The sequence below is a fragment of the Molothrus ater genome, chromosome 5 (assembly GCF_012460135.2).
Source record: "Molothrus ater isolate BHLD 08-10-18 breed brown headed cowbird chromosome 5, BPBGC_Mater_1.1, whole genome shotgun sequence".
NCBI classification, from domain to species: domain Eukaryota; kingdom Metazoa; phylum Chordata; class Aves; order Passeriformes; family Icteridae; genus Molothrus; species Molothrus ater.
In genome coordinates this window covers 55,181,705-55,196,519 of record NC_050482.2, presented here as the reverse complement: position 1 = coordinate 55,196,519, position 14,815 = coordinate 55,181,705, and the positions used below count along the sequence as shown (strand labels likewise).

Below are 14,815 nucleotides of genomic sequence, written 5' to 3'. Positions count from 1 at the left end.
GAACCCCGGGTAGTGGTGCCGTCTGCGGCGTGGGTGGCGCAGGCGAGAGTGGGACTATGAAGCACTGAGGCAAAGGAAGGAGAGAGCAGATACTCGTGTGGATGCCAAGGTGCTTTATTGTCCCAGGCGCAACCAGTGACGGTGTCAGGGAAGGACCGTTGGGAAGGCACTGATAAAGGGGATGGGCGCGACAGGAGGAGACACAAGGGAACCAATAAACGAAGCCCAGGGGAGGAGCAAGAGACACAACTGAACCAAGAAGTATTGCATAGGGGAGGGAAAAGGCTCAAGAGGCAAATCATATCCTAAGTAAGGGATAACTGACACAGAAATTTTTCCAAATAAAGGGGGGTGGTTACAGTGATGGACAGGGAAACTGGGCAGCACCAGGAGGGAGGAGATAAACTTATAAGGATATAAGGGGAAGGACTAGGGGATCGGTCACCTTAACAGACAGGTCGCTGGTGGGAAAACAAGGGACAAACAACTCAGGGACAAACTATTGTGAGGGAGGAACATGGGGGAAACCGAAGGTCAAACTGGAGCAGGTAAGGGAGTTGAAGTCAGGGTAGGGGTATTAACCACAGGGGTGTTAATCAGCGGTGGTAATGGGATCAGAATGGCTGCTGGTTGTGGGGATGGAGAGGCCAGAGGTAAAACTGGGGGATCTGGGAGAGGAGCCTGGGGCATAGCTGGGTAAATAAGAGGGAACGGAGGAGGAGGTAAGTAATCAAGGGGGTCTCACTTAACACTAACCTCTTCTCTCCCCTCATTCTTTTCCTCCTGTTTTTGTAGTTTACAGATTTTTATAACCTCATTGCCGGTGATATCCCTCTGCCAACATGCAGCATATGTTAACTGCTCAAGACTGGGACTCTCTCAGGTTTTCAGGTGTTGGTTTAATTGGGAACACATCCATGAATCTCTTGTCCCGTACCACGGCCACTCCCCCTGCAGGTTTAACTTAGGCCAGACTTCCATACAATAGTGAATCATTTTTATTTTGTCTAAGCCTTTTGTGGCCTCCTGAGTGTCCCATTGATCAAGCATCTGCCCAAGACGACTATCAGGGGGAATATTCTTCTCTGTTTTCTCATCTTCCCTTCCAAATCTTCTTCTTTTACTCAAACACTTTCTCATACTGACTCTAATTTGGTTCTTAACTGAAATCTTAAGGTGCCCCTACCCAAACGAAAACTACTGATGGGCAAAACAACACTTAATATTCTTTTACTGTTCAAGCATTCATTCACTTTCACACTGGTAAGTATGGGGAATTTACTCACACACTCGGGAAAAGGAGGGGAATCTCACCTACACTCACGGGCTCAACTCTCTCACTTGCCTGGGGTTAGGTCCCACTGGAGCTCCCTCTGGCCCCTCCCTTGCACCCCTCCTACCAAGGAGAGGGGGGGGTCCTACCCCTTTTGGAGGCACCAATTCCACTCACTTCCCCCTGTTCCTGGCCAGCCCCCTCGCGGGAGTCCAGAAACGCAGTACTAGGGGGCCCTCACTCGCTTTGGGGGTCCGAGCTGCCTGCCCCCGTCTCACTCACTCCCCTCCAACTCCTGCCACCAATTCTTACCAGGTCCCGGTGCTCCATCGCTAGTCCCAGGCTGCCTTCCAAGGACCGGCATATCCAGCTGTTCCCTGGAGGCCCAATAGGGCAGGCGGCCATCCCATCCTCAGTCCTCTTCAGGTGTGGCTATCCCGGACGGGTCCCCAAGCTGTCATAAATAGGGCCAGGAGACCAGTTCCTATAAAAGGCTTTTATTAAAAACAGCTCTGGGTGGGGAACCTGAGGGGTCGCGCACACTGCTGCTGCTCCCACTAGATGATGCTGAAGAGGAGAAGTGCAGCTTTGTCTCACAGCAGAGCCAGGGCTGCAATATTGGCTGGTAGCCCAGGGGTATCCTCCAAGCTGGGTCCTATCAAAGTTATGGTGACAGGACGGAATCCGGCTCTGGTCAAGAGTGGGTGACTTAGTGTGGTTCTGGTGGGTTAAAGTCAAAGTTTATGTGCTGGTTTGTTGTTTTGAGAGGGTTCATATAGTTCTCACAGCCTCTCATTTGAATTCAGTCCAGGTGCAAGGCCTCCTGGGAGCAGGGGAGCAGGGGAAGTGGTTCCCAATGGGTGAGACAGAAAGGGGTACAAATGCAGAGTATGATGGGGAGAGATGCAAATACAGGGTAAAATGGTAACATTTAACAACGGCAACTAAAGGCAAGTCTTAGAATTCTAACATTCAATGTTTAACAACAGACTAACACAGGGTACAAATACAGAGTATGATGAGGAGAGATACAAATACAGGGTAAAATGGTAACATTTAACAACGGCAACTAAAGGCAAGTCCTTGAACTTTAACATTCAATGTTTAACAACAGACCAACACTTCAAATTAAGACTTTATCAACTTCACTAACATCAACTACCAATTACTACTCTGAAAAAGAGTTCTCATCTCCAGGATTTCATTCCTCACAAAACCATAATCTTGACTTACAAAAAATAACCAACTTTACAACAAAACCTGTTTAAAACACACAATGCTACACTCTCTTGCTTAAACCATCAGTACCTTTGGCCCCCTAGTTTTGTGGTAGAGCATTTCCTGCAGCTGGCTAAATTTTCTGTGCTCACAAAGCAATCTAATGCTCTTTTTCCTATACATGTGTAGGTTTCAACCTCAGTTTTCCCCTCACTATAATGTTTTCAGAATGTAGTAACTAAGTTCACTCATAATTTTATACCAGACTAACCATCACATATTTTGATTTTCCTTGATTCATGACTGCTTAAAAATTGGAAATGAGCACGGAATCTGAATGAGGTTAATCCTTGCTTTTCCACTCTTAAAATACATGAATTTGTAAACACGCCATTTATCTTTTTTTAATGCAGCCTATGCAGGTTAATTTGTGTCCATGTATGACAAAGCAATGGTTTCTGGAGTGTCACTGGCCACATAGGTGGTAACAAAACATGAAAGTACAAATCTGTCACCTGACAGCTTGAAGTGACTGATCACCCAATTCAGACACCACTGTCACCACTTGTTCTAGACATGAAACCTTTGATTTATTCCTGTTCCTCTTCCTCACAGCCTGAGTGAATGGCCTGATCTTGAATGAGTAAGAGCTTTTTGTTGGTGTGACTTTGATGGCACAGGATGAAAATGAAGTATTTTCAGTCAAATGATAAGGAGGGATTGATTTTGCCCAGAAACACCATGCTTTCCATACAGAAACTGTATGGAAAGCATGGCATGGAGCACAGCTGTTACAGAAGCATTGATGCAAGCAAAATTAACTTGTTAGGGTATTTGCACAGGCAGTGAAGAAAAATGTGCAGTGGTACAGCTGAGAGGCTCTGCAGGTTACTCCTTCAGATTGCCCTTGTTTGTCTTTGTTCTCCTGTTTTAAAATTGGGTTGTCCTAATTGGAACTGTCCACCTGAGCAATCTCGTTGTAACAAAAAACCTGAAAGCACAGCTATGTGCTCCTGGAATTTAACAGAGAGTAAAGGCACCAAATGGGATTTCCCCTCTAAAATCAAGTCCCTGGAATTAAATATTACACCACAGAAAAGCAATGGAAGTCAAAAGGGGCAGGAAATTATAAATTGCAAGCTTGGATGGCTCATGCTGTCTGGTAGAGTCCAAAGCTTTGAGGATGGGTTGAAAATACCCTGTCACAGCTGGATTTGTGAAAAACCTCTGGGCCAAATGCTGGTTCTACCAATTTGAGTGACAAAGGCTGGAGCAACTCAGGATGCGGATGAGGCTGACACAGCTGTGTGGAAAGCAGCACACTCAGCTCCACAGCCATGTTTGCTGGGGGCAGGAGTGTTATTCAATCCTACAAACAGATGACTTTTGAGGGCACGGTGGTGTGTAAGTCTCCCTCTCACAAACTGTGGGTCATTAGATGTTCGTCGAGCAGTTTACATGAACAAGATGTAAAGCATAGTGCAAGTAGGCTGCTGAAATGAATTAGCTTGATATCTGGTTGTGCTCAGCATCTTTCCTGCTGTTCCAGTCAATGTAAATTATGGATGTTCTAATCAAATTACTTTTGAATTAAGCAGACCATTTACTCTGTGCTTACTTTCTCTCTGAAGATAAATGAGAGGGATTCTCATTTTAATCAAAACAAAATACAGAAAAGAAAATCAATTACTATTTAATGTTTTTTCCATCCCTGTGTGATGGAAAGTTTCTAGAGGAACTTGGGCTTAAAATTGCAAAGCAATATAAAATGCAGGGACATGGTTGGGTTTTAGCTATTGGATTTTTTTATATACTATTAGAAAACATGGCTGTGTTGTTTGTTTGTTTGTTTGTTTGTTTGTTTGTTTTAAGGCAAAAGAATTACTCTAAACAATTAAACAAGCAAAAGCAGAATACAGTAGATTGCTTCACCCAAAAAAAAAAAATCTGTTGATACAGATGTAAACCACCTAGAAGCCAAACATTTAGAAAGATAGCCAGCCCTATATATAGAACAGTGTGAATGTGCTGAATTCATTAATAAATAGCTTCATGGATTAGGGCTTGATAGATGGAGATCTCCATCCAGATGTTTATTGTGATTTGTCAATGGCCTGGTACTTAATCCTCCTGGACAGGAAACCCTTTCTCTAGGGTCTCCCCTTGGGACTGTGGCAGTGCCTCCCTCTGGCCTGAATCCTCTCAGCACTGGATGAGGCTGCCGAGGAATTAACCAAGTGGCAGAGGCACAGATTTGCCTTTAACCCTTTCGGTTTCCTCTCAGCTTCAGATGATTTCCTAACCATCTGCCACAACCTCGCCTTTTTTAGTCAACATATGGAAAAGGAAAAAAGGGAGTCACCCATGTCACCCTGGGGTCCCTGTACCCACAAAATGTGCGGAGGGAGGCACATGGATTCCCATCAGCACTGAGGAGGAGGAGGGCTGTGAGCAGCCTTAAGAGCTTGGTGTGCCCCTCTTCACTGCTCAGCATCATTTTTTCATTTTTGTTATGCTGCCACTCCCTGTCAGTGACAGGGATGGCCCAAGAGGTAGTATTTGTGAGAAGACTGATGTCCCCAGGGTGTCCTCGGTCAAGGTACCAGAGAGTGTAGTGTGTGTATGAGTGAGTTTGGGTGTGGGTAGGTGAATGCAGCCCTTGCAGACAGTCCCCACGGCTCATTTCTCAGCATATGGGACCTCTCCGTGGGATGGGTCCTTCATCTTGCTGTGGGACACTGAAGGACAGCTCCCAGCAGCCACACCTTCTATGTGAATGGCACAGTGGGTGCTGCAGTGAATGCTAGGTTTTTGTTGTGCAGGATTGTAAAGGACTGATTTCCTGTGTTCAACTTCTGGCTAAATCACAAATACAAATGTTGACAAATAAATTCTTTTCAGGGACTTCCTGGTTAAAACATTAGTAGCACATCTCAGTACTATTCTCTAGTCTGCCTGTCATCCTTTCTCTCCAGTACCTTGGCTTTCTGCTGCTCTTCAAGAGTTTGTCTTTACACTAAGCTGAAAAAATGAGGGCTATTAAATAAAAATTGTCCTTTAAAATTCCTGCTTGGAGTAGATGTTCCTTCCCCTTTAACATCATCCTCCCACCTTCTCTTGTCCCTTTTCTCTGCTCTTCTTTTGTACCCACACATACAGACACCTTAATAGATTCTCAGACCTTTTAAAGCTGCAAAGAAAGTAGCTACAAGTTACTCAAATGCTGTACAAGCAGCTGCATTTTTCTGATCTGTCAATTAATAATGTACATTTTCTTCATAGGGTTTTCTGCAAGGCTTTAATCCAAGTGAATTTGGGCAAGTCTTTAGTTTTCTTTGCACTTTAGCATAATCCCATCTGCCTTCAAATTCAGGATGTGAACACTGCAACTTGATACTTAGAAAAGCTAGAAACTTGAACTAGAACTTAAATTTGGTATGGTCCCTTCCAGGCATTCCCTGCTATTGATAAAGGAATGGCAGAATGGATACAAACATCTGAGAGGCAGCAAGTTATTGCTCTTCTGTACACTTTATTCTGCTCTGAGTGGTGCCTACCATCACAGATGTCTGAGGATGTTTTCTCCTGAAATAATAAATGGTTATTCCTGAGGCAATGTTTGGAGGGCAAATGCCCTGCTGACAGAGCTGGAAAACCAGAATAGTTTTCGAGTGTGCAAGCCCTACTCTGGTTGTAATCCCTGATATGCACTGGTAGCAGATCAGCCACTCCTTATTGGGGTGCACAGCTGTGTCTGTGGTGTGTCTGTATTTATCATGGGTTTTGCTAGTCCCAGAGGGTGTTATCCTATATTTTGCAGGTTTAATATGTTATCCCATTAAATAACTGTAAATCAAAGGGCCATTATTTTGAAAGAAAAATTTATCTTCTACATAATTTTGCTTCTAGAAATTACTGGTGTGTGTAAAGCTGTCGTTTATTCACTGGCACACTGGCAAAACAGGTTGGCAATTCTGTGCTCAGTTCTCGGAGATAAAATGCAAGCCACCACTTACAGAAACCATTTAATACAATTATGGTTTTCTATTTTGGCACTGCTTTTAATATCTTTGGGCAGATTTCATACACAGAGGTAATGTTTTAAATTAGGGGGAAGCCACTAGTCACAGTGAATCTAGGTGAAGTGTTTGATGGAGCTATGAGTGGTAACATAAGGATTTAAGAAAAAATGTCACTGTGATGCCAACTGGAAGGCAAAATGGTCACAATCAATTTGGTTAGAAAACCAGGAACTCCACAAGAGTATATATACCTATAGGTTCTAATCCTACAATATTTATATACATATTTAGTGTATTTCCCTGCAGACCTTAAGTAGAATACATGAGTTCATGTCTTGAATATAGCAAGTAGGATCTTAGCACCGACTGTATTACTGAACTGAAATTGTATCATTGTGTAAAGCTGCTCGCTTCTCTTTAATAAAATGTGCATCTACTGAAATGTTTTAGCCTTGGATGTGGGTTTAAGAATGCATCAATGGGAAAAGTGTTTGCAAATGTTAACATGAAAACAGCCCGGCAGAAATGTCGTTTGCTGGCTTGGGAAGCACCTTTTGGAACCGCACTAATTCAGCGAGAAACGCGAGGGAGCAGAAACGGGGAGAGCAAACGCAAAGCAATCCCTTCCATTGTTCTTATTCCGCTGGGGAATGGGGAGGGGGGGACACACGCCAAGAGGAGCCCGGAATCCCCGGGGCTTTCAGTTTGATTTTCATTAGAGGCGAGAGGGGGTGTGCAGCCAGAAGCGCTCGCGGCGAGCAAATCCACGCGCGGGGGCCGCCCCGTAATCCCCCGGCTCCGCGGGGGCGCGGGATGCGGAGCGGAGAGCGCTGTGCCCCGCACCCCCGGCCCGGAGGGCAGCTCCAGCCCCCTGCCCGAGCGCACGTACGGCCGGCGCCCGGCCTCCCGCACCTCCGGAGCGGTGCCCCCGCCGCGCATCCCTCGCCCGGGCACCTGTGGGTATCCCCACCGCCGGGCCCCGCTGCCCCAGCGCGTCCGCGCCCCGACGCGCAGCCCCTCGGCGGGGCGGGGCGGGGCGGGCGCGGGGGGATGCGGCATCCCAGCTCCCTGGGGGATGCTGCCGCTGCCTGCGCGGGAGCGCGGAGCAGAAGGGATCCTCTTTGACGTCAAGCGACCATAATATAATGATCGCTCGTTCATATCCGGGTCCCCGGGCGGCTCCCCCGGGCCGCGCTCGGCCGCGCTCGGCGGCGCAGTGAGGGGAGGCGGGTCGGCCAGGGCAGGGCAGGGCAAGGCAGGGCAGCGGGGCCGCCCGGAGGTGGCCGGCGGCGGCAGCGGCACCGGGGCGGCGAGCGCAGCATGCCCGCCGCCTCAGACGCGCCTGCCTCCCGCCGCCGCCGAAGCTGCTGCTGCTGCTGCCCATGGAGATCGCGCTGGTGACTTTGGAGAACGGCGGCACCACGGCCATCGCGGCCGGCGACGATGCCGCGACCACCGGCGGCCGGGCGCGCTGGCGGGGCAACTTGCTTCACCTCGCCGGCTCGCCGCAGCTGAGCGACGGCAAGGAGAACGCCCCTCCGCCGCCGCCGCCTCCGCCCGCGGGGGACGAGGAGCGGGAGCGGCCCCCGCCGGGTCCCCGCGCAGGAGGCAGCGGCGGCGCGAGCGGCCCCGACGAGCGGCCGGCGGAGCTCCGCGCAGCCCTCACGCCGCCGCCGCGGCCGCCGCCCCGCGCCCCGCGCCCCGCCGTGGACATGGGGCCGTCCGAGGAAGGGGGACACCGCCGGGGCATGGCCATGGCTGCGGCGGGCGACGAGGAGGAGGACGCGGCGGCGGCCAACCCGGGCGCCATGCACCATCAGCGGGTGCTGATCAACATCTCGGGGCTGCGCTTCGAGACGCAGCTGGGCACTCTCAACCAGTTCCCCGATACGCTGCTGGGGGACCCCGACAAGCGCATTCGCTACTTCGACCCGCTCCGCAACGAGTACTTCTTCGACCGCAACCGGCCCAGCTTCGACGGGATCCTCTACTTCTACCAGTCGGGGGGCAAGCTCCGCCGGCCCGTCAATGTCTCCATCGACGTCTTCGCCGACGAGATCCGTTTCTACCAGCTGGGTGAGGAGGCCATGGAGCGCTTCCGGGAGGACGAGGGCTTCATCAAAGAGGAGGAGAAGCCCCTGCCCCGCAATGAGTTCCAGCGCCAGGTCTGGCTCATCTTTGAGTACCCCGAGAGCTCCAGCTCAGCCCGGGCCATCGCCATCGTCTCCGTGCTGGTGATCCTCATCTCCATCATCACCTTCTGCCTGGAGACCCTGCCCGAGTTCAGAGACGAGAGGGAGATGCCCGTACCTCTGCCCCCACAAGGTGGAGGTTTGAATGGCACGCCCGGGGACTCCCCACCCATGCAGCCACCCAGTAGCCTGGCTGACCCCTTCTTCATCATCGAGACCACCTGTGTGATCTGGTTCACCTTTGAGCTCCTTGTACGCTTCTTCGCCTGCCCCAGCAAGCCCGAGTTCTCCCGCAACATCATGAACATCATCGACATCGTGGCCATCATCCCCTACTTCATCACCCTGGGCACCGAGCTGGCCCACGAGCAGCAGCAGCCCGGGGCTGGCAGTAGCAATGGGGGTGGGGGCCAGCAGCAAGCCATGTCCCTGGCCATCCTCAGAGTCATCCGCCTGGTCAGAGTCTTCAGGATCTTCAAGCTCTCCAGGCACTCCAAGGGGCTGCAGATCTTGGGACAGACTTTGAAAGCCAGCATGAGGGAGCTGGGCCTCCTCATCTTCTTCCTCTTCATTGGGGTGATCCTCTTCTCCAGTGCTGTCTACTTTGCTGAGGCTGATGACCCCGAGTCTCATTTCTCCAGCATCCCTGATGCTTTCTGGTGGGCTGTGGTAACCATGACTACTGTGGGCTATGGGGACATGAGACCTGTCACTGTAGGGGGCAAGATTGTGGGCTCCTTGTGTGCCATCGCTGGTGTGCTCACCATTGCCCTCCCTGTCCCTGTCATTGTGTCCAACTTCAGCTACTTCTACCACCGAGAGACTGACCACGAAGAGCAGGCTATCCTCAAAGACGAACACAGTAGTGTTCAGGGCAGCACTGCAGGGGGAGAAGTGAAGAGAAGACCCAGCAAAAACTCTCTGAACAAATCTGTTGTGCACTTGGAAAACAGTGAGGAGTTCAACAATGGCACCAGCTCCTTAGAGAAAGCAAATATCAAAGCAAAAAGTAATGTAGATCTCAGAAAATCCCTCTATGCTCTCTGTCTGGACACCAGCAGGGAAACAGACCTGTGAGGAGAGGAGACGGTTAGAGTTCAGAGGGGCAGAAGGATTTTCTGGTGTCAGAAACTTGCTACTCCAATTACTCTTTTAGTACCAATTAGTTTTTTAAGTCATAAAAAAGTCAATAAGGCTGTATTTTATAAATTGATCACTATCCTGAGCAGTCCTCCAGGAATACATGTTTTTGTGGTTTTTTTCCATGACACAAAGGGTCACCTATTTTTAAAATAGACTAAGAATAAGCTACACTCCATGATGCAGGAGCTGGTAAATTATGACAGAGAAAAATCTAATTTTTAGAAACTTATTTTAGCAAATGGTCATTGGTTTCGAATGGGTAATTTGTAACCAATTCAGTTGCTCCGAGTTTAGTGTAATGAACTGGGGGGATGTGTGTGTGGAGAATGAATGGATTGGGGATGGGAGGGAGGAGGTGGAGGGGTTTTGTATTACAGTTTCAAATTGGAATTATTCAAATATATTTTGTATCTGTATGACTGTATTTATGGTTGAAAGGAAATTTCTTATTCCTGTGAAATATGATAGCATTAAAGCACTAGGAACATTAGCAAATCAGCACTTTCTGAGTTTTCCAGTAGTGATCAGCACAGATCTGGTTATCTTGTACGTGAAGTGAATTTGGTGCTTTGAACCCTAGAGCAGAAAACTTCTGTTGTCATTGATATGTTAGTTTCTTGTGAGCCTTAAATTATTAAATATTATAGATATACTTCTTTATAAATTTATTAGTTACCTTCCTGTTTCAGAATTTCTAAGTCATTCAGTCATGTGCTTACTGGCCTCACTCAAAAAAGTATGTGCAACTTTTCTTTTTCTGGGTTTTTTTTTTTTTTTGTGGTTTTACAGTTTTTTATCTTTGTTATATTGTTGAGACCTAAAGGAAAAAAAAATACACTCTTCTGCTGTTACTGGTTTAAATCTAGTGCACAACAAATCTAAAGTGATCTGAACAGATTTTCAAGTGCACAACAGATCAAAAACATGAGGGAGTGGATAGACACAATGAGAAAGTAGAATACTGAGTGTAATATCTGCAGAACTGTTTTCATTGTACACTCCAGATTGCTTGAGCATGTGTATCAGTCACCTTTATGTATGCACACACCATTTGTGTACACAGTTCTCTGGTTTTAGTTCTCTAAGACTGGGAGTGGATGGCACTTCAGGAGTTGAACGTGGCGTGCTGTGCTGCTTCAACAACCGTCGTGTGGCTTTTCTCTTGGACACGGATGAAAAGCACCATCTTTTCATCAAAACACACCCCTGGTTTCTTGTATTTCCAAACAAAACCTTCTCAGTGCTGTGGATTTTACAGTTGAGGTGTTGAGAGATGAGTGACACCTTGCCTTCATCAGGATCACAGCTAACTTTGAAGACCGACAAAAAGTTGCTCTTTAGCTCAAAGAGTTTTCTTAAAATTTCTCTTGCAAAGGACATCTCTGTTTCCCCCTCCAACTTCTGTTGTATTGCTGAAGGATGGTCCATGCCTTTCCCACATCCTGTGGCACGGCAAGAGTAGCAGAGAAGAGAAGGCTTGATTGTCAACATCGCTCAAGGTTTGTTTCTAAAAAATTTTCTAATATAAATAAGTGCTCAGTTGGGATTATAATTTATTCAAGTACCTCATCTATGTCCTGAGATAAATTGGGATCAGCTTTGCAGGGCAGCACTCTGACATTCTCTCCCCCAGACACAAATGCTGCTTTCCTGTCCCTGACCTTGCACTTTAATGATAATGCCCAAATGCATGATGTTTTTTTCTCTCCTAGTCAGTAAAATAACTGTCAAGCAAGTCATACGTTTCATTAACAGAATGCTCAGCCCAAAACCCAGGGCTGAGGGGAAGGAATTTGAATCTCATAACAGAGAACAGCATCTTTCACATTAATTTTAGAATTTTAGATGTCGGTTTCTTAGTTGGTTTGCTTGTTTAGCTAGATGTGGAATGAGGCTGTAATGTGCTGAGGAGCTGTCTAAAACAAGACTAACAGGAAAAGCATCCAGTGCAGCTGCACTACAGACTTGGGGAGATCTCCAGTTTGCCTTGGTGGGAGCTGTTGCACAAAAGGGAAATGAAGAATCAGCTCTTTGGTGAGGCTGAATCTCAGATGAAACAAAGTGGTGTAACTCTGCTGCACGTGCTGAGACCTAGGTCACTGATGGACTTAGAGTAAGGCTTTTTGCTCAGACTGCTCAAGTGCTTTGCTTTGCTCTCGGTGATCACATCCATCTGACTGGCCTGAATAAGCACCAAACAACCGCAGTGAGTCTTTCGGGATAAAGTTTTGAGGTGGTCTTTCTGAAACTACTACCCTTACCTGCCTGACCACCAGAATTTGGTCTTCCAACTGTGTGTTATGTTGGATTGGGCTGTTGGCTCCTCGGAGGAGGGGCATTGTGTCCACACAGCCACTTGTTTGGAATCCTGCGTAAGGATTTTACGGTTCTAGATTACATCTCCAAAGTGCAGCAAGCTGATAAAGGTGAAATAGATCAGGGCTATGGGGCATGGGTCAAGCTGATCTTGGTGACACAAAGGGAAGGCCTGGTTTTCCCCCTCCTTTTTTACTTTTCTTCCCACCTTGTGTCTTTTTGTTGCTTTCACTGAACTGGTTCTCTCCTCATGGAAGTAAGTGAACTCAAGTTCAAGTGCTGCCTTCTCTTCCTGTGGCTGCCTGAGCTCACTCATCTGATAGGAAATTAAATTCAGCCTTCTGTTTGAATATGCTGTGTTTTTCCATAACAAAACAACAGAACTTTCCAATAGAAAGAAAAGAAATCATTCTCAAAGTATGGTTAAAAAAATTTGCTTGGCTTGGGTTTCTAACATGTTAAGCACAGTTCAGGCAAATTTGGTATTGACACCTTTACAAATAAATACATGATTTCTATTGGCTTATAGGGCAGTAAAGGATTTGCTTTCTAATCACAGGTACTGCTGCCAAGCACTGAGTAATGTGACCAGGAACATGGTCTGAACCCAGTTCAACAGAGCATTTAGCACAGACACATGCTTAAACCAACACAATTTTCAGCAGGTGTTTTAGATTCACTGATTTTTATGATTTTGAGGTTTGAGATCCTGAGTTGGACTTGGATGTTCCTTGTGGGTCCCTTCTAGATCCAGGTATTCTTTGATTCTCTGATGGTTATTTAAAGATAAGTTATAAACAGGACTGAAACCTTGAAGCCATGGATTGCCCTTGGATTTTGGGGTAAATATGTGGGTGCAGAAGAGTATAAGAGAGAAATGAATCCCTCCAAGAAGGCTCCTGGAAATGTGAGACAGGAAGAGAGTTTTCTCTTCCAGGCCCATCACAAGAAGGAAATACAACCTAACCACTATTAATTTATGTTAACTGACCTGCAATGAACAGCAGGCTGAATCAGACCTCTTTGCCATATCAAAGGCATCAAGATGTCAGAACTTAATGAATAGCAGATCATGGCAGACATCAAAACCCCAAACAAACCCAGCCAAACAACAAACCAACACTGTTTTGTAAACTCTTTTGGCTAGGAGCTGCAAAAGAAAAGCTCCCTCACCCCACACATGCTGTAGTTATTAATGGCTTGTCCTCTCATGTGGAACACTGTGCACTAAAATGCATTCTTGGGAGAGCTGAAGTGAATGTTCATTTGGGTCACCAGTAATGTAAGTTTAATTTGCTTAGCCTGACCCCAAGGGGAGTCCACATTTCCCTTTTACTTTTCCATCATCCTAAGAAACGATAAAATAGTACCAAGCAGTTATATAACACCATTCATCTCCCAGCGCTCTATGAACAATTGTACCACGCTCTGTGGTGCAGGGTAAAGAAAAGGATGGGGAGGGGAAGTCCAAGCCTTTCAAAGGGGGACGGGGCTCAGAGAGGCACAAATAGGAGTGGGTTTCGCTGGACTGAGAGGTCTAAAATGTGGATCTCAGGGAAGAGAGATTCCCCCTGTGGTCTCTTGCATGACTCTGGGTGGCTCTGCAGGCAAGGACTGGATGCCAGCAGCTGTGCACCATGATCCATCTGGTGGGGTCACTGCACACAGAGGGGACTTTATGCTGCTCTGAGCAGCACAAACAAATCCCTCTTTTGTGTGCTCTTTTCATTTGGGCTCTGTAAGGAGAGCATGGCACTCCTGCTGGCTGTTCCCTGGCCTCTCCAGCTGCAGACACTGCTGGTCTGGTGGAGGTGGTACTGAGACATTCGCCAGGCATTGCCCTTCACCTCCTGTTAAGGAGCAAAGCACATGTCAGAGCACTCTCAGAGGGAGACACTTGCGTGCACAAAAAGTCTGGCTCTTCTGAAACCTATCCCAGAATCACTGAGGTTGGAAAAGACCTCAAAGGTCAGTAAGTCCGACCTGTGTCAGATCACCACTTTGTCAACTGAACCAGAGCACTGAGTGCCATGTCCAGTTGCTTCTTGAATGCCTTTGAGTATGGTGACTCCACCACCTCCCTGGGCAGCTCATTCCAATGCCTGACAACCTGTGAAGAAATTCTTCTTCCTGGTCAGTGTTAGAGAAGCTGGTGCTGAGGTCAAATGAGGAGAGCATTTAGTGGCATGTGACAGTGCCACTGAGCTGTGGTGAGGGACGAGATGCCTTGATGACATCTGATCCAGCCATTTAGCAAGATGCCATGAACAGGAGTGGAATTTGGCAGGGGCCTTAGGGTGGTTGCTGCCATATTTAGGGAATGACAGAAGGAGGGCTTTAAGCACCTCATCAAGACTTTGGCCTTGCCACTTGGCGGTGGGATCGGGATCGGAATGTTGTGTGGCAGGCAGGGTCTGGGGGAAGGCTCAGAAATAATGAGGCTGATTCCCCTGCAGGACAGAGGGGCAGCAGGGAAACAGGGAGATGAAGCTCTAACAGCATCTGCCTGCCTTTGGTTCAGCTTTAGCCATGTCACTAAATGACTAGCAGCCTCACTCCACAGCTACAAATGTCCAAAAAATGAAATAGAAAAGGTCTTTATAATAATCTAACCTATGACCAATTAAAATAATTGTTCCAAAATTATTCCG

At 47.4% G+C, this 14,815-nt stretch overlaps 1 protein-coding gene and 1 non-coding gene across 6 annotated transcripts in view; both read left to right on the top strand.

Annotated features, from left to right (window-relative positions):
- The first annotated feature begins 7,611 nt into the window (after positions 1-7,611).
- The window catches only part of KCNA5 (potassium voltage-gated channel subfamily A member 5), a 162,580-nt gene continuing 155,376 nt past the window's right edge, over positions 7,612-14,815 (top strand). For all 5 annotated transcript variants that reach the window (XM_036404888.2, XM_036404889.2, XM_054514796.1 and 2 more), the window contains exon 1: positions 7,612-11,347. In XM_036404888.2, the coding sequence (XP_036260781.1) occupies positions 7,896-9,782 (1,887 nt within the window). In that variant the 5' untranslated portion in view covers positions 7,612-7,895 and the 3' untranslated portion in view covers positions 9,783-11,347. The remainder of the gene's footprint in view (positions 11,348-14,815) is intronic.
- Positions 14,325-14,399, top strand: LOC118700489 (small nucleolar RNA SNORD66). Its single transcript, XR_004982281.1, has one exon. It is a non-coding gene; the product is annotated as a small nucleolar RNA SNORD66 (small nucleolar RNA).